Source organism: Neovison vison, chromosome 7 (genome assembly GCF_020171115.1).
Source record: "Neovison vison isolate M4711 chromosome 7, ASM_NN_V1, whole genome shotgun sequence".
Lineage (NCBI taxonomy): Eukaryota > Metazoa > Chordata > Mammalia > Carnivora > Mustelidae > Neogale > Neogale vison.
In genome coordinates this window covers 193,191,639-193,210,897 of record NC_058097.1, presented here as the reverse complement: position 1 = coordinate 193,210,897, position 19,259 = coordinate 193,191,639, and the positions used below count along the sequence as shown (strand labels likewise).

General features: G+C 38.1%; 1 protein-coding gene and 1 pseudogene across 1 annotated transcript; both read right to left on the bottom strand.

Moving 5' to 3' along the window:
• Nucleotides 1-2,818: 2,818 nt before the first annotated feature.
• On the bottom strand, nt 2,819-3,766 carry LOC122914433 (olfactory receptor 8J2-like). The gene has a single exon (XM_044261048.1). The coding sequence runs from the start codon at nt 3,764-3,766 to the stop codon at nt 2,819-2,821; it is 948 nt and encodes a 315-aa protein (XP_044116983.1).
• An 11,373-nt stretch (nt 3,767-15,139) lies between these two features.
• LOC122913656 lies at nt 15,140-17,457 on the bottom strand (annotated as a pseudogene).
• Nucleotides 17,458-19,259: the final 1,802 nt, after the last annotated feature.

Below are 19,259 nucleotides of genomic sequence, written 5' to 3'. Positions count from 1 at the left end.
CCTCTAAGAGCTGGAAGAGGAAAAGAAATGGATTCTTCCATGGCAGTCCAGAAAAGAACTTAGTGGGCTGACATCTTGATTGTAGCCCAGTGAGACTCATTTTGAACTTCACACCTCCAGAACTATGGGATAAGTTCTGTTATATCAAGCCACTGAGTCAGTGGTAATTTGTTATAGTGGCCCTGGGAAACTAAAACACGTGACAACATCATTATTTTTAGAAAATACATATATGTCTTTGTGCCAATACCATGCTGTCTTGATGATCACAGTAAAATAGCCTGAAGTCAGGCATTGTGATGCCCCCAGCTTTGGTTTTCTTTTTCAGCATTCCCTTGGCGATTCGGGGTCTTTTCTGGTTCCATACAAATTTTAGGATTGTTTGTTCCAGCTCTGTGAACAATATTGAAGGTGTTTTGATAAGGATTGGTTTGAAAGTGTGGCTTGCTCTGGCAGCATTGACATTTTCACAGTATTCTAATCCATGAGCGCGGAATGTTTTTCCATCTCTTTGTGTTTTCCTCAATTTCTTTCATAAGTGTTCTGTAGTTTTTAGAGTACAGATCCTTTACCTTTTTGGTTAGGTTTATTCCTAGGTATCCTATGGTTTTTGGTGCTATTGTAAATGGAATTGATTCCTTAATTTTGCTTTTTCAGTTACATTGTTAGGGCATAGAAATGCAACAGATTTCGCCATGTTACTGAATTGCTGTAGGAGTTCTAGTAATTTTGGGGTGGAGTCTTTTGGGTTTTCCATATAAAGTATCATGTAATCTGTGAAGAGAGAGAGTTTGACTGAGTTGCATGGGTGCTTGAAAGAGCTGGGAAAACTGCACAGAGAAATCAGAGTGTGTTTTGACAATAAAACCACTAATACATGTTTTTGTTAAGATTGTACATAAAATAGATCAAAGCACATTATGTTATTTTCAACTTTTCAAGATTCATTGCATTTTTCCAAGTAGCGTTGAGTTTATTTTGAATACTTTAATTTTATGAATCTAATTGTTGTAAATTTATGCTATATAAATGATGGTGATAGACTTACTGATATTTGTATATGCTTATTTTTGCTTATCATTTAAAAAAATTAAGCTTTTGTGCTTAAAACAAATAAAAAAGTTTCACAGGGGTTTATTTTATGGTATGAGTTCTTTTATTTATTTAAATTTCTTTTCAGCATAACAGAATTCCTTGTTTTGCACCACACCCAGTACTCCATGCAGTACGTGCCCTCCTTAATAACCACCACCTGTATGAGTTCTTTTAAATAAAATCCTAGGATGTGGAAAAAAAAAAAAAGAAACTACTTATATGTAAATCAAGTTAAAATGTAGAAAACACTAAGGTTTTCATTCTTGACTTGAATTCATTGAATAAAATACATAAGATTGGTAGACATGCAAGTGTGACTTTAGCCCTGTTTCTCCAATTCTGTTTGTGGAACTAGACTCAAAGACAATGCCTATCTGCTGAGGAATATACTTCCCCAGCTGTATGTATGTAGGCTGGTACCACCAAATACAGCCATAGTCAGGTAAACCAAACAAACAGAAAATAAATTATCTAAACTATATACTTTTATATATTTATAAAATAATAAAATTTTAAAAATCCTGAAGGCTAATGCTATTAAGTTATTGCAATTTTGTCTGTGGAGACAAGAAATATCCACCATGCAGTGCGACTCTTCTGTTTTTGGTTAGCTATTCTGCTCATTAAAACTAAAGTTAAGAATTAGCTTATGAAACTGAGTGTCATAATTCCTGGGTTTGACTTATTTCTGAGTTCCCTGAAAATGTCACAAATCTGCATTATTTCCAGGCATTGCCTAACTTATCATGGCATTCCCCATCTCTCTCATGACATTGTAGTTCACAGTATTTTGCATATACAGACAGAAATAAGGCACAGAATGACAAGTAACATTTATGTATATATCATATTTATTTGTTTATTAGCTATACTGCCTTTGAGACTTGGTGTCACTTTGAGGGCAATGAATTTTTTTCTTTCATTTTCTAATATTTTCCTCCAAAACACTACACAAAAATTCTAAAAGAAGTATTATTTGCTGTTATGTTTTCATACCACAGATGATTACCTCCACACAATGTTAAGGAGGAAAAGGGAATTGGAGAAAATTAATTTTATATCATATTGAGATAAATATCAACATTTTGCTTTGTGCACATGCACATGTGAGCAGAATCAACAGTGGAGTCCCCTTTCATACATTTTCTTCTGTTTTGTCACATGGCCTATTTCCATGTAAATCTAAGCATTTTTTGTTTAGTCTTCATTTTCTCCTGAACAGAAATGATATAAATATGATAAAAATGATATAAATATGTGTCATGTACAAGATAAAAATGGATTCTAAAAGGTTAAGAAATTGAAAGATAAAATAAATGAAAGTAAAATAAAACTATCAGTTGAACAAAGCAGATTTGTGGCAAGTAAGATGACCTGACTCAACTACAGTGTAAGAAATGTTTCTCTCATACCTTCCTCAGCTCTCAGACTTCCTCTTTCATGGCTAGAAATTATAAAAACCCAGTAGTGAGTTGTGTTGCACCTTAAAATGTATTTATTTTGGAATTATTGCTTACTACTTAAATAAATATACTTTCTTTGGTCAACTAATACATCTTTGTATTAGCAAAAATTGAGTATTTGAGGTTGCAATAGAAAGGATTAAGATTTTCATATTGAAATCCATGGAATTTTTAGCTATTTATTACCTCTGCATTTAATAGAGATTAGCTTTTCAGAAGTACATACAAACCCTTAAATGAAGACTCTTGTAGTTTTAAATTTACATCGATTTGGAAGCCTGCCATGGGTTATTTAACAATCTCTTCAAAGCATCCTTTACATCTTTATTCCTTAGACTGTAGATGAGGGGATTCAGCATTGGTATCACCAGGGTATAGAAGACAGAGGTCATTTTATCAGTACATAAGGAGAGGTTGGACCTCGGTTGCAAATACATGAAGAAAAGGGTCCCATAGAACACAGGGACAGCCATCATGTGAGAGGCACAGGTGGAAAAGGCTTTTTGTCGGCCCTCTGAAGAACGGATCCTCAAAATGGCAAGGACAATGTTGAAGTACGATGTTAGAACAATAATCATAGAGAAAAACAAGTTGGTCCCTGCAGAGATAAACACTATTGTTTCTGGGATGTAGGCATCAGAACAGGACAATGCCAACAAAGGGACAGTATCACAATAAAAATGGTCGATTACATTGGAAGAACAGTAGGACATGGAGAATACATAGGAGGAGACAGTCAGTGCTGTGGTCAGACTGTAGAGGTAAGTGAGGAACACCAGCAGTATGCACATCTGTGGAGAGACCACCACCATGTAGAGCAGGGGCTTGCAAATAGCCACATAGCGGTCATAAGCCATTGCAGCCAGCATGAAAGTCTCACCAATAATGAAAACTAAAAACCCACCCAGCTGGACTGCACATCCATAGTAGGATATGGTTTTCTTTGTAACCAAGAAGTTTACCAGCATTTTGGGGGCAATGACAGTAGAATCGCCAAGATTGATGATAGCCAAGTGCCTGAGGAAGAAGTACATGGGCGTTTGGAGCTGAGAGTCAACACTGGTGAGGGTGATGATGCCCAGGTTCCCTGCCATGGTCAGCCCATAGATCAGCAGGAAAACAAAGAAGAGTGGAATCTGGAGGTCTGGGCGATCTGAGACTCCCATGAGAATGAACTCGGTCACCTGGGTGAGATTTTCTGAGGCCATTTATTTTGTTGTTCTCATCTTTTAATGGGAAAATGAAAGGGAAGTAATAGATGGTAAGTAAATTTTTCTGGCAGATGCAAGATTGTAAACCATTTTATTTAAGTGGGATTATTTCTGTTCATAATTAAAGGTATCAATTTTATTTGTATTTCTCCCAGTCCTTTAAAAATATTCAGAAATATAAACTTTGAAGATACCAATTTCATGTTGTTAGAACTGCTGTACCAAGCTATTAATTTTTCACTTCTGTGTTGGATATAATTCATATTCATTGAATATATATTAATATACTTTAATGTATGTATTAATATTAATATGTATATTTAAAACATAGTAATTACAATATTGCATGAATATATATTTACATATATGCAAACATGCTTCCGTATATGTATTCAATGATAAAAGATAGCTATGGAGAAGTTGTTGAACCAGAGTGACTTCCAGTGACTTTCAGTTATTTTTTTCCTTAGACGCCACTAGCTTTCTCTTTGGCCTATAACCTGTCATCAACCTTGGAAATTTTATATTTCCATCCAAAATACTTTGTGTATGCTAGGTTTTCCTTCACTTTCTACCATCACTTTCTATCTAATGATCAGTGCTGCTTCAGCTGCCCACCAACCGACTACACCTCAGTAGTCTTGTTTCTTAGTGTCAATAAGAAACTGATTTTTTTTTTTTTAACTTACTCACATTTCCTTTTTTCTGCCAGATGAACTCTCCTTTCTACCACTCCAACCTCTGCTTGCTCAGATGCTGCTATATCATGGCTTTCTGGCAGCTCGCTCTTTTTTTCTTTCTTTCTCTCTCTCTCTTTCTTTTTCTTTCTCCCTCCCTTCTTTTCTTTTCCTACCTTCCTTCCATCCTTTCTTTTTTTCCTTTCTTTTCTTTTTCTTCTTTCTCTCTCTTTTTTCCCAGTGTGTACTTATTTCTTTTAAAATGTTTAAAACCTATTTTCACGTTTCACAAAATATTACTTGTAGGTTTGATTTCCTCAAGTTTGATCACTTTGTGTTCTTTGTGCAGAGAACTCTAAGGTGAAGACTGCTAACATTATTCATTCAATATGTAGTGTACTCTGGGCCCAGGACTATGCTAGCCATTTCAGAATAATGATCTCATTATTCAGCAAAAGTGTCCTAGAAGGTGGATGTAGTTATCTTTATGTCTGATTGAATAGCTGAGTCTCAATGAGTCTAAGTCATGTGAAGAATCTATATGGGATATTGGTGAATGGTATGGCTTTATGGTTTTGCTTTAATTTATGTGTTTTGTTTGCTTGTTTGTTTGGTCACTTGGTTGGTTGGGTGTTAGGCCACCAGTTACTAGCTGTGTGATTTTTATTAAGTATTTATATCCTTGTGTTATATGAATGTATTGAGATACTAGGCAAGCATGTTATTAGTACAGAGTTTGTTAACAATGAATGCAGAAAATTGGTACTATCCATTCTTGTTATTAGTATGTTTTAAATGATTTTTCTAGTGTTTCCTGTTTGTGTCCCAGTGACTCATTCCTCATTCTACCCCATTGGGGAGTTTCATAGTTGAAATGGGAATAGTAAGTGAATTATAATTTTGTGTATTAGGCAACTGGGACATGTGATTTCTAACTACATATGTAACAAATAAATCAGGCTGTGTTCCCCTGCAAACTAATTCTTTCTTAAATCCATGGTGTTTGTTTAATCAAAGATATTTTAATACCTACATTAGGTATGTCTAGTCAGGTTATACAACTGTGTCGCAGTAGATATCCCATATCTCTTTTCACTTACCACCACATCGGAAAAGAAATGCATAGGTAAACTTCTGGTGGAAAACACAGTGGCAACACTCACTTTAAACAAAACATTTCCTGTTTAAACAAAACATTTTAATTTGACTGAAGCTGAAATAGTGAGTGTTTCAGTTCATTTCACTGAACATGAAAGCAGAGCAGAACTGCTTTCATTTCACTGTTTTACTCTGAGATATAACACACTCAATAACTTCATCCTTAATTTAGCAAAGTAAAAACAAAACAAGACAGAACAAAACAACAATAGCCAAAATCTTGGATGGTGGATGTGAATTCATGCAGTTAGCTTCAAAGAAATGTATTTGTATATATAATTACCTGTTATTAATTGCTTCTTCTCAAGAAATAGTACTAATGGCAAAGCTAGGATTGCTTTTTTGTCTTTTGATAAGTATATATCACTGAATTAAAGTATTTTTCTCTTGTTTCTTCAGAAAGTTTTCGAATTTGTTTCTGACGAAGTTATGTCAGATTTTTACATATATTTTTTCAAGTTTGTTTTTGAAAAGAAATATAAGTCTACCAAAATGCTAACATGTCAGGAAAAGAACTTTAAAAAAAATGTACCTAATATTACTTTTTGGCCATTTATATTACTATTTGGCCAAGAAACCATACTGAAAATGTTTTAAATAGCTACTGAAATGATTTCAAGAAATATTCTATTGGTCTCTAACTATACAATTTGTCTTAAACTTATTTACACCTGAGTTGTGTAAATGTGACCAGCTGCACCTCGACAGAGGTTCACCTCTGTCGTTCAGATGTTCACCCTGGACAATGTGAACATCAGGGAGGGGAGAAACTTCTTTTTCTTGATGTTAAACAATTTAAAGGGTCTGTCTTGGAGAAGAAATCAGATATTTTAAATCACTTAAGATTCCCATTCAGTAAAGAGTGCTTTCAAAAACATCAGTCTGCCAGCTCTACAGCAGAAACATTCCTCTTTATCCTAAAGTAAAATAGAATATTCATTGTTCTGTGGAAATGATCACACTGTCTAATTTATCAGCAGGGATGCTGGGGACCACGCTTTGAGTCATTTCTCTGTCGCTTTCACTTAGCATTCAGAGAGCAGAGATTTAAGTCTTCAGAAGAGAACGGAAAAGATATTTCAGTCCTGAGTCTGATTTGAATCCATAATGCTCCCAAGGTACATGGTTTTCACATCCAAGATGAGTACTAAGTAAATGGTTGGGTGAACCTACCTGTCCAGAGATCTGCTGAGACCCACTGTGAAGGTTCTGCAGGAGGCACGCTGAAGAAATTTACCTGTGTCTGAAGTTTCTGAGGAGCAGCACACTAAAATAAGCTCACTCATAGGTTCAGTCCCTACACATGAAAACAGGAATTCCCAGATAAAGTTCTGGTTCCTCAGGGAAAGAAAGACCAATTATGCAAGTCTCCACACAGGAATTGCACCCAGAGAGTGAAAATGTGGGGCCAGTTTAGGCATTTGCTTAGATGATCCTATTGAGTAACAATCTCGTGCAATGATTCCACCATTTGGGTATTTGTTTCTTTTAAATTGTCCCCTGTGGTGGTTGGGAAGTGTGGCTGGTGGCCCTGGGGTGGAGAAAATCCAACAGTTGGAAAGCCCAGGGTTGTGGCTCCAGTGTTCCATTTTACTGTGCATGTTGGGAATAGAACTGAAGGCAAAGGCTCCATTCTGGTCAAGAACAAGACCTGGTGTAGTTGCCATAATAGTCATTCAAAATGTTCACAGTAATAAGAAGACTAAATTTCAGTTATTCTGGAGACTTTTAGAAGGTATCCATCAAATGCCTGGTCGTAATTCTGGTTTTTAATTAAAATTATTTGATGGAAAATGCATTTTTTTGTATAATCTGTGATATTTCCTCACACATGTATAAGTACTATAATTAAATATTGATAACATCTTACTTTATTTCTTGTGTGGGATTTTCTAGTCTGTTATCTTTTTAAGTGAAAAAGGTATGTCTAAATAGTTTGTCTTTGTATTAATAACTTCCAAATTACTACCCAAGAAAGAGTAGGTGTTAAAAGATATTTGCTGGCCGGACAAGATGGCGGGGTACTAGGAAGAGGCATCTTATCAGCCGGTACCTCAAAGTGAGCTGATTACCTACCAAAGAACTCTGATCACCCATGAAATCAGCCTGAGATCAGAATTATACACGTCTGGATCTCTACAGGGGCAGAAGACGCCAGTGAGCAGGTAAAGCGGAATGGGAACAGCGGACTGAGATCGGAAGATAAACAAAAGGGGGAGGGAGCCACCAGAGGTGACTGGTGCAAAAGTAATACCCCAATACAAGCGAGAGTGCCCTGCATCTGGGGACCAGCATTAACTTGGAGACTGGTTGAAAGCACTCCAAAAGAGCAAAGGGTCGCGGGGGCAAATTGTGGGAATCGGGGCGGCTAGGGACAGGGGCTTGAGTCCCCGGTCCCAGACGGCCTCCCTGGCGCGGAGGCAGAGACAGTGCGGCGGAGAAACCGGCTCCTGGTCCCTAAGCCGCCAGCGTGCCCCAGAGCGCGGGGTTCCGGCTCCTGTGAGGGGATGGGAGCTGCGCCGGTCTGCAGAACGCGCGCTCGCCCTACCACAAAGCTTGAGATGCGCGTGCACGTCGCTCCAGCTCTCCGGGGTATCTAAGGCCCGGGGGCGCTTCTTGACCCGCGCCATTGTTTCAAAGTCTAAGCCGCGCTCGCGCTAAACTCTTCCCCGGACAGAGGCGCGCGAAAGCCCAGCCTGCGGCTTACGGACCAGCGCCCCGTTCTCAGTGCCCCAGATGCGCGCCCGACCCACAGCCGCCTCTGAAAAGAGGTGCGCGCAAGCCGGGCACTCCCAGCCCCAGCCGGCGGCAAAATCTCAGTGTGCGATCGCTGCTTGGAACCTCTCTGGCGGTCGGGAGCTCCCAGACAGCCGCCACTGCCTTGGCTTTGGGGACGAGCAAAAGATCCTGCGCCCCCAGGGTCTTTAACTTGGAACCTGCATTGCCAGCGTCCAAGGGGGAATTTATTCAGCTTCTGCACCCAGACTGAGGCTTTTCTCTGAGACGGAGATCAGGAAGTGTTCCAGGGTGCACCTTGACTGCACCAGAGTTGATACATCCAGCTACATCTGTTCAGTCTTCTCCCACCAAAATGACTAGGAGGAGGAATGCCCAACAGAAGAAAAATACAGAGGATGGACCTTCTGCAATAGAGCTAACAGCTATCAACATAGACAATATGTCGGAAAGAGAATTCAGGCTAACAATTATCCAGGCAATAGCTAGGTTGGAGAAAGCCATGGATGACCAAACAGAATTGATTAGGGCCGAACTGAAAGCGACCAGACAGGATGTTCACAATGTTAGGGCGGAGCTTAAAGCTACCAGGGAGGAGGTCCACAATGCTCTCAATGAGTTCCAATCCAATCTAAACTCTCTCAAAGCTAGGGTAACTGAGACAGAAGATAGAATTAGTGATCTGGAAGACAAACAGATAGAGAGAAAGGATCAGGAGGAAGCCTGGAACAAACAGCTTAGATCCCATGAAAGCAGAATTAGGGAAATAAGTGATGCCATGAAGCGTTCCAACGTCAGAATTATTGGAATTCCTGAAGGGGAGGAGAAAGAAAGAAGTCTAGAAGATGTCGTGGAACAAGTCCTTCATGAAAACTTTCCGAATCTCGCGAATGAAACCAGCGTTCATGTACTAGAGGCTGAACGGTCTCCACCCAAGATTATACACTCCAAAAAAACATCACGACACCTGATAGTCAAATTGAGAAATTATAATTGTAGGTATAATCTCTTGAAAGCCGCCAGGGCAAAGAGGCTCCTTACTTACAGAGGGAAGCCCATCAGAATAACGTCAGACCTGTCCACAGAGACCTGGCAAGCCAGAAGAGGCTGGCAAGATATATTCAGGGCACTAAATGAGAAGAACATGCAGCCAAGAATACTTTATCCAGCAAGACTGACATTCAAAATGGATGGAGAGATAAAGAGTTTCCAAGACCGGCAAGGCTTAAAAGACTATGCAACCACCAAGCCGATACTGCAGGAAATATTAAGGGGGGTGCTATAAGAGAGGAAAAATCCCAAGAATAGCATTGAACAGAAATATAGAGACAGTCTACAGAAAGAAAGACTTCAAAGGTAACTCGATGTCAATAAAAACGTATCTATCAATAATCACTCTCAATGTGAATGGCCTAAATGCACCCATAAAACGGCACAGGGTTGCAGATTGGATAAAACGACAGGACCCATCCATATGCTGTCTACAAGAGACCCATTTTGAACCTAAAGATACACGCAGACTGAAAGTGAAGGGGTGGAGAAACATCTTTCATGCCAATGGGACTCAAAAGAAGGCTGGGGTAGCGATTCTCATATCAGATAAATTAGACTTCAAACTAAAGACTGTACTCAGAGATACAGAAGGACACTACATAATCCTTAAAGGGACTATCCACCAAGATGATCTAACAATTGTAAATATCTATGCTCCCAATATGGGAGCAGCCAATTACTTAAGAAAACTGTTAACCAAGATAAAGAGTCATATTGATATGAATACACTAATCGTAGGTGATCTTAACACGCCTCTTTCAGAATTAGACAGATCATCGAAGCAGAAAATCAATAAAGAAACAAGAGCATTGAATGACACATTGGACCAGATGGACCTCATAGATATATACAGAACATTCCACCCTAAAACAGCAGAATACTCATTCTTCTCAAGTGCACATGGAACCTTCTCCAGAATAGACCACATACTGGGTCACAAATCAGGACTCAGCCGATACCAAAAGACTGAGATTATTCCCTGCATATTCTCAGATCACAATGCTTTGAAACTGGAGCTCAATCACAAGGAAAAGTTCCAAAGGAACTCAAACACCTGGAAGCTAAAGACCACCTTGCTTAAGAATGCTTGGATCAACCAGGAGATCAAAGAAGAACTGAAACAATTCATGGAAACCAATGAGAATGAAGACACTTCGGTCCAAAACCTATGGGATACAGCAAAGGCGGTCCTAAGGGGAAAATATATAGCCATCCAAGCCTTGCTCAAAAAAATTGAAAAATCCAGAACACACCAGCTGTCTCTACACCTTAAAGAACTGGAGGATCAACAACAAATCAAACCAACTCCACACATAAGAAGGGAAATCATCAAGATTAGAGCTGAGATCAATGAGGGAGAAACCAGAGATACAGTAGAACGTATCAATGAAACTAGAAGCTGGTTTTTTGAAAGAATCAATAAGATCGATAAGCCACTGGCTACACTAATCCAAAAGAAAAGAGAGAAATCCCAAATTAATAAAATTATGAACGAAAAGGGAGAGATCACAACTAACACCAAGGAAGTAGAAACAATCATCAGAAGTTATTACGAACAGTTATATGCCAATAAGCTTAGCAACTTAGATGAAATGGATGCATTCCTGGAAAAATATAAACTACCAAAATTGAACCAGGAAGAAATCGACAACCTGAATAGACCGATATCTAATAACGAGATTGAAGCAGTGATCAAAAATCTCCCAAAAAACAAGAGCCCAGGACCTGACGGATTCCCTGGGGAATTCTACCAAACCTTCCAAGAATAAATAACACCTATTCTCCTGAAGCTGTTTCAAAAAATTGAAGCAGAAGGAAAACTTCCAGACTCTTTCTATGAAGCCAGCATTACGCTGATCCCCAAACCAGGCAAGGACCCTACCAAAAAGGAGAATTTCAGACCAATATCACTGATGAATATGGATGCTAAGATTCTCAACAAGATCCTAGCCAACAGGATCCAACAACACATTAAAAAGATTATCCACCATGATCAGGTGGGATTCATCCCTGGGCTACAAGGATGGTTCAACATTCGTAAATCAATCAATGTGATACAACAAATTAATATGAGAAGAGAGAAGAACCACATGGTCCTCTCAATTGATGCAGAAAAAGCATTTGACAAAATCCAACATCCGTTCCTGATTAAAACGCTTCAAAGTATAGGGATAGAGGGAACATTCCTGAACCTCATCAAATCTATCTATGAAAGACCCACAGCAAATATCATCCTCAATGGGAAAAAGCTTGCAGCCTTCCCGTTGAGATCAGGAACAAGACAAGGATGCCCACTTTCACCACTCTTATTCAACATAGTATTAGAAGTCCTAGCAACAGCAATCAGACAACAGAGAGAAATAAAAGGTATCCAAATTGGTAATGAAGAAGTCAAACTCTCTCTCTTCGCAGATGACATGATTCTTTATATGGAAAACCCAAAAGATTCCACCCCCAAACTACTAGAACTCATACAGCAATTCAGCAGCGTGGCAGGATACAAAGTCAATGTGCAGAAATCAGTGGCTTTCTTATACACTAACAATGAAAATACAGAAAGGGAAATTAGAGAATCGATTCCATTTACTATAGCACCAAGAACCATAAGATACCTGGGAATAAACCTAACTAAAGAGGTAAAGGATCTATACTTGAGGAACTATAGAACACTCATGAAAGAAATTGAAGAAGACACAAAAAGATGGAAGACCATTCCATGCTCTTGGATCGGAAGAATAAACATTGTTAAAATGTCTATACTGCCTAGAGCAATCTATACTTTTAATGCCATTCCGATCAAAATTCCACCGGCATTCTTCAAAGAGCTGGAGCAAATAATCCAAAAATTTGTATGGAATCAGAAGAGACCCCGAATCGCTAAGGAAACGTTGAAAAACAAAAATAAAGCTGGCGGCATCACCTTACCTGATTTCAAGCTTTATTACAAAGCTGTGATCACCAAGACAGCATGGTACTGGCATAAAAACAGACACATAGACCAATGGAACAGAGTAGAGAGCCCTGATATGGACCCTCAACTCTATGGTCAATTAATCTTCGACAAAACAGGAAAAAATATACAGTGGAAAAAAGACAGTCTCTTCAATAAATGGTGCTGGGAAAGCTGGACAGCTATATGTAGAAGAATGAAACTCGACCATTCTCTTACACCGTACACAAAGATCAACTCAAAATGGATAAAAGACCTCAACGTGAGACAGGAATCTATCAGAATCTTAGAGGAGAACATAGGCAGTAATCTCTTCGATATCAGCCACAGCAACTTCTTTCAAGATACATCTCCAAAGGCAAAGGAAACAAAAGCGAAAATAGACTTCTGGGACTTCATCAAAATCAAAAGCTTCTGCACAGCAAAGGAAACAGTCAAAAAAACAAAGAGGCAACCCACGGAATGGGAGAAGATATTTGCAAATGACAGTACAGACAAAAGGTTGATATCCAGGATCTATAATGAACTCCTCAAACTCAACCCACACGAAACAGACAAACACATCAAAAAATGGGCAGAAGATATGAACAGACACTTCTCCAATCAAGAAATACAAATGGCTATCAGACACATGAAAAAATGCTCATCATCATTAGCCCTCAGGGAGATTCAAATTAAAACCACATTGAGATATCACCTTACACCAGTTAGAATGGCCAAAATTAACAAAACAGGAAACAACATGTGTTGGAGAGGATGTGGAGAAAGGGGAACCCTCTTACACTGTTGGTGGGAATGCAAGTTGGTGCAGCCTCTTTGGAGAACAGTGTGGAGATTCCTCAAGAAATTAAAAATAGAGCTTCCCTATGACCCTGCAATTGCACTCCTGGGTATTTACCCCAAAAATACAGATGTCGTGAAAAGAAGGGCCATCTGTACCCCCATGTTTATAGCAGCAATGGCCACAGTCGCCAAACTATGGAAAGAACCAAGATGCCCTTCAACGGATGAATGGATAAGGAAGATGTGGTCCATATACACTATGGAGTATTATGCCTCCATCAGAAAGGACGAATATCCAACTTTTGTAGCAACATGGACGGGATTGGAAGAGATTATGCTGAGTGAAATCAGTCAAGCAGAGAGAGTCAATTATCATATGGTTTCACTCATTTGTGGAGCATAACCAATAGCATGGAGGACAAGGGGCGTTAGAGAGGAGTAGGGAATTTGGGTAAATTGGAAGGGGAGGTGAACCATGAGAGACTATGGACTCTGAAAAACAATCTGAGGGGTTTGAAGTGGCGGGGGGGTGGGAGGTTGGGGTACCAGGTGGTGGGTATTATAGAGGGCACAGCTTGCATGGAGCACTGGGTGTGGTGAAAAAATAATGAATACTGTTTTTCTGAAAATAAATAAATTGGGAGAAAAAAAAAAGATATTTGCTGACTTACTGACTGATGCAATGGATGATGAGTAAGTGAATGACTGAATATAATATCCACCTTAAAATTCTGAAATAAAATATGAGGTTTTGATTTCAGCTCCAGCATCTATCTTTAATATGATATTAACTCATAAAGAAACAGTGATAACCTACATAATGTTCTCTAGAATATTCACTACTTTAGGGCAGGACACTTCATCTCAGTGTTTCTAATATCTAACGCAGGTATGGTCCATTCTAGGTTCTACCTTTTTTTTTTTTTTAAGATTTTATTTATTTATTTATTTGACATAGAGAGAGGATCACACACAGGCAGAGAGGCAGGCAGAGAGAGAGGGAGAAGCAGGCTCCTGGCTGAGCATAGACCCTCATGTGGGGCTCAATCCCAGTACCTGAGATCATGACATGAACTGAAGGCAGACACTTAACCCACTGAACCACCCAGAGACCCCTAGGTTCTACCATTTTTGAAGTAACAGTCAAATTGTGGGCCATCGGGAGGAAATAACAAAGATATTTACACGTCTTAAGTTACTATGAGGATGAATTGAAATCCTTGAGGTCCTTTCCAAAGTCCAAGTATCCACAGGAAGGTTCTGTTGTTGCCTCCTCTGAAATGTCATTTGCAGATTATCTGTCATGTTACCAAAGTTAGTCTGTACCTTGGTCAGTCAATAGGACTTTATTCCCTCATCAGCTCTGCCAACTTCCCTGTGTATTTAGAGTTTTTTAGGAAAAAAGTATTGCCTTTACACTTCCCATTTTTATTGATGCTTTATATTACGATTTGTTCTCTCATTTGAACTTTATTATTTATTGCACAAGAAGTATTGTCCACTTTTTAAATTGTGAATATGATATCAAATAAACTTAATTTGGTTAAACATAAAATTCTAAGATAGGACAGGATCATCATGCATCACAGAATTTTACCTTTCAAACTACTTGTAAGAGACACACACATGTCTACATACCTACACATACACACACATATATATGTGCATGTAATGACATTATAGATTTTTTATTTTTATACCTCATATGGATGGCATCGTGTAGTATTTGTCCCTCTGTGACTACCTTATTTCATTTAGTATAATGTTTTCAAGGTTCATCCATACTGTCTTTTTTAAAAAATAAAATGTATTTACTGTTATATTTTTGGATACATATATTATATATACTATCACTAGTTATGCGGTTTTAAAATTGTGCATGTATATGTAATTTAATTTAGATATATTCTCAATAATTTTTTTCTATTATATGCAATAAAATAATTGCCTTTTCAATTTTCTTATGACATCCTTCCAGGAATGGCCAGCATCCCTGTACCGATGGATGAAATATTACTCCAGACTTTGCTGTGAAAGAGAGAAGGCGGCAAGGGGGTCAATGCTCAGAGACAAAGGTCCTTTGCTCTTCTTTGCTCCCACCTTTACTAGTGCTTCAGGATCATCATAAGTCTTTATTACTCTGTTTTTCAACCTAGCAATGTGTGACGGGGTCTTACTGGAACTAGGAAGGCCTAATTATGGGAAATATACAATATGCTAATCAGTGTGTTCTAGGAGTTCTGCTAAACATAGCCTGGGATACTGTGCATACATCTTTTAGATCACAGGACAGCTGTTTGGGCTAAGAAAGCATTGGGGAATAATAATCTCTTCCAGTCCCGTCCATGCTGATACACAAGTTGGGTAATCATCCTTTCTGATGGAGGCATCATACTCCATGGTGTATATGGACCACATCTTCCTTATCCATTGGTCTGTTGAAGGGCATCTTGGTTCTTTCCACAGTTTGGTGACCATGGCCATTGCTACTATAAACATTGGGGTACAAATGGCCCTTCTTTTCACTACATCTGTATCTTTGGGGTAAATACCCAGTAGTGCAATTGCAGGGTCATAGGGAAGCTCTATTTTTAATTTCTTGAGGAATCTCCACACCGTTTTTCAAAGTGGTTGCACCAACTTGCATTCCCACCAACAGCGTAAGAGGGTTCCCCTTTCTGCACATCCTCTCCAATACATGTTGTTTCCTGTCTTGCTAATTTTGGCCATTCTAACAGGTATAAGTTGGTATCTCAATGTGGTTTTAATTTGAATCTCCCTGATGGCTAGTGATAATGAACATTTTTTCAAGTGTCTGAAAGCCATTTGTATGTCTTCATTGGAGAAGTGTCTGTTTATATCTTCTGCCCATTTTTTTATATGATTGTCTGTTTTGTGTGTGTTGAGTTTGAGGAGTTCCTCATGTAACATTTTAGCTAGCCAGATATTATGGATGATTTCATGCTCTACATTAACTCCAACAACATCCTTTATGAAGTTTCAAATTTGATGTACTCACATTATTAGTTTGTATTTATTTGTAAATTACTTAACTTTAAAAAATTAACTGAAGGATTCTTCTAATTTTAAATGCTCTGAAAATAATAGCAATGTAATTATTTGTTTTTCATAATAAATATTACTTCAGAATAAAATTGACTTTACATAGTCACAATAGCCCGTTTTTTATTTTTTGCCATAAACTGCCTTTTCTTATAAAATTGGATCTCGTTTTATATCCTTTCATCTTTCTACTCCTGGCTTGATTCTTTCTCATTACCTGTTTTGCCACATGTAAATCTTCTCTACACCATCTTATTCAGATGCAAGTTGTTACTGGTTTACTATATATGAATGTACCTCTTAAAATGCTATAATTTTGCAGGTAATTAAGTTAATGTATATTATAAACCAAATGTCTCTTTCTGCAATTTCATTTAGAAATATGACTGGTACATAGAAGTCCATCTCTCAATATATGTTGACCTCTATTATCTTTGCTTTCCCCTCCCAAGGAATATAACAAAGCTTAATGTTGATAACTGAATTCATAGAAACCACATAGTATAGTCAATTGAGAAGATATTGCATACTTTTTCCCACTTCCGTATCCTGCATATTTTACCTCTTTGTTCCTCCAGCTATAGATCAAGGGATTCAGCAGGGGCATAGCAATGGTGCAAAGTATGGACGCCACTTTATCAGTGTCAAAGTAATGACTGGGCTCAGGTTGCATATACATAAATATCAAAGTCCCACAGAACACTGAGACTACTGTCAGGTGGGACCAACAGGTGGAAAAAGCCTGTGCTGTATTATTCATTAATACATGAATGATAATAAATTAACTTATTATTACTTAAATAATAAGTGATTATAATAAATAATTTTTATATGTAACATATAGAGATTGACTTCTCTAACACTTTCTATAACACTTTGTTAAGCAGTAAATTCATATATAGTTAACCAGTAACAACTTGTGCATGAATGACACAATATAGATAAAAATCTGAGTTTGCCCTGATGATGGCTACCAGGATCACCAGGTAAGATGCAAGAACTATTAGAAGCAGTAAAATAAAATTTAAAACAGAAAATCATAATCGTCAATTCAATTTTATGCGTATTTGAGCAGAACAAAGATAACAAGGGGAGATTGTCACAGTAGAAATGACTGACAATATTGGAGTCACAGAAGGATAAACTAAAAATTTTTATGGTGACTAGAAGAGACACGAATGTGCCAGAGAGATAGCAGATTGCCACAGCACCTGACACATCCTTTGTGCCATGATGTCAGGGTAGAGTGGAGGGTTACAGATGTCCATGGCGAGGATCATAAGACAGCTGATAGAATGAACAGCTCAAAACAATGAACATAAATAATGTGGAAAGCTCCCATGTGGTGCAGGAATAAGAGATTGTATTACTAAACATTCTGGGTGCCACGTTGTTGAATAACCCGAGTGAAAAGCCAGGAATTTGAGGAAGAAGTACATGGGTGTTTGTAGCACAGAGTCCATCTTGATGAGAATGATCAAGCTCAGGATACCCACCACTGAGACCAGGCAAACAGTGAGATCAGGTCCAACCAATGGAGTCTTGTGATTCCCATTAGAATGAATTCTTTCTACAGTGTTAGACCGTGTTTATCTATGCAGGCCATTTGGGAAACCTACACTGGGAGTAAATTAAAAAATAATCATTAACTTTCATGACATATGACTGACATTGTTATAAGTGATTAAAGGCTGACATCTTGTATTTATGGTCTGAGTTTTGTTTTGTTTTTTTAAATCAACCTTGGTTATAAATTGAAATTATCTGGAGAATTTAAAGATTTTATTTATTTATTTATTTATTTATTTGACAGACAGAGATCACAAGTAGGCAGAGAGGCAGGCAGAGATATAGGAGGAAGCAGGCTCCCCATTGAGCAGAGATCCTGATGTAGGACTCAATCCCAGGACCCTGGGATCATGACCTGAGCCGAAGGCAGAGGCTTATCCCACTGAGCCACCCAGGTGCCCCTGGTCTGAGCTCTAATTGCCTGTTCAAACACCTGGAAGTTCAATTCTCTCTCTCCCAGCTCAGCTAAACTCTTTATAGCTTTCTTGAATATGACAACAAAAGCACAAAAAGCAAAAGTAAAAACTCCTAAATTGGACTTTATCAAAATGTAAAAAAAGATGAGTTTTATGCATCAGAGGAATTTATTAAAGAATGAAAAGGTGACCCATATAATGGGAAAAAATTGCAAATCTTATATCTGTTAAGTGCCTAGTATATAAAATATCCAATGGACTCTAACAGCTCAACATCTCAAAGAAAAATTACCCAAATTAAAATTAGGCAAAAGACTTGAACTGACATTTCTCACTGAAAATATACAAATGTCAATATGTACATGAAAAATTTTCAATGTCTCAGTTATCAGAAAAAATGCAAAACAAAACCACAATAAGATACCACTTCACTTGCTTCACTTGCTTTAGAGTGATTTACAAAGGAAAGACAAGAAAAATTGCAAAGATGGGCAAAGATGTAGAGATTAGAACCTTTGCGTATTGTTAGGAAAGTAAGATGGCACAGCCACTGGGGAAGCACATAGATGGTTACTCAATAAGTTGCCATACAATTATTATTATGATCCAGTAATTCCATTCTTTGATAGGCACCCAGAGGTATTGGCAACCCCAAGTGTTCAAGAAAATCTAACCTAAGTATAGAGGTGAGAGAATTAAACCACTTCCCTGTCCTGCCCCTCCCACTGCCAAATACAGCTTTCTACACTGAATTAAGTGACAATGAGTAAGTTCTGCAATTAAAGATCTATAAAAATATGTATTTAAATGCATATACTTAAACATCAAGGTAATTTTCAAGGGGAAATAAAGGGAGTTTTAGAAAAATCTTTTTTTTTTTTTTTAAGATTTTACTTGTTTGAGTGAGAGAGCACCAGTGGAGGGAGGAAGGGACATGGCAGGGAGTCAGGCAGACTCCCCATGAACTAGGAGTCTGATGTTGGCTCAATCCCAGGACACTGAGATCATGACCTGAGTTGAAGTCAGATGCTTAACTGATTGAGCCATACAGCTACCCCTAGAAAAAGCTACTAAATAAAGAAGTG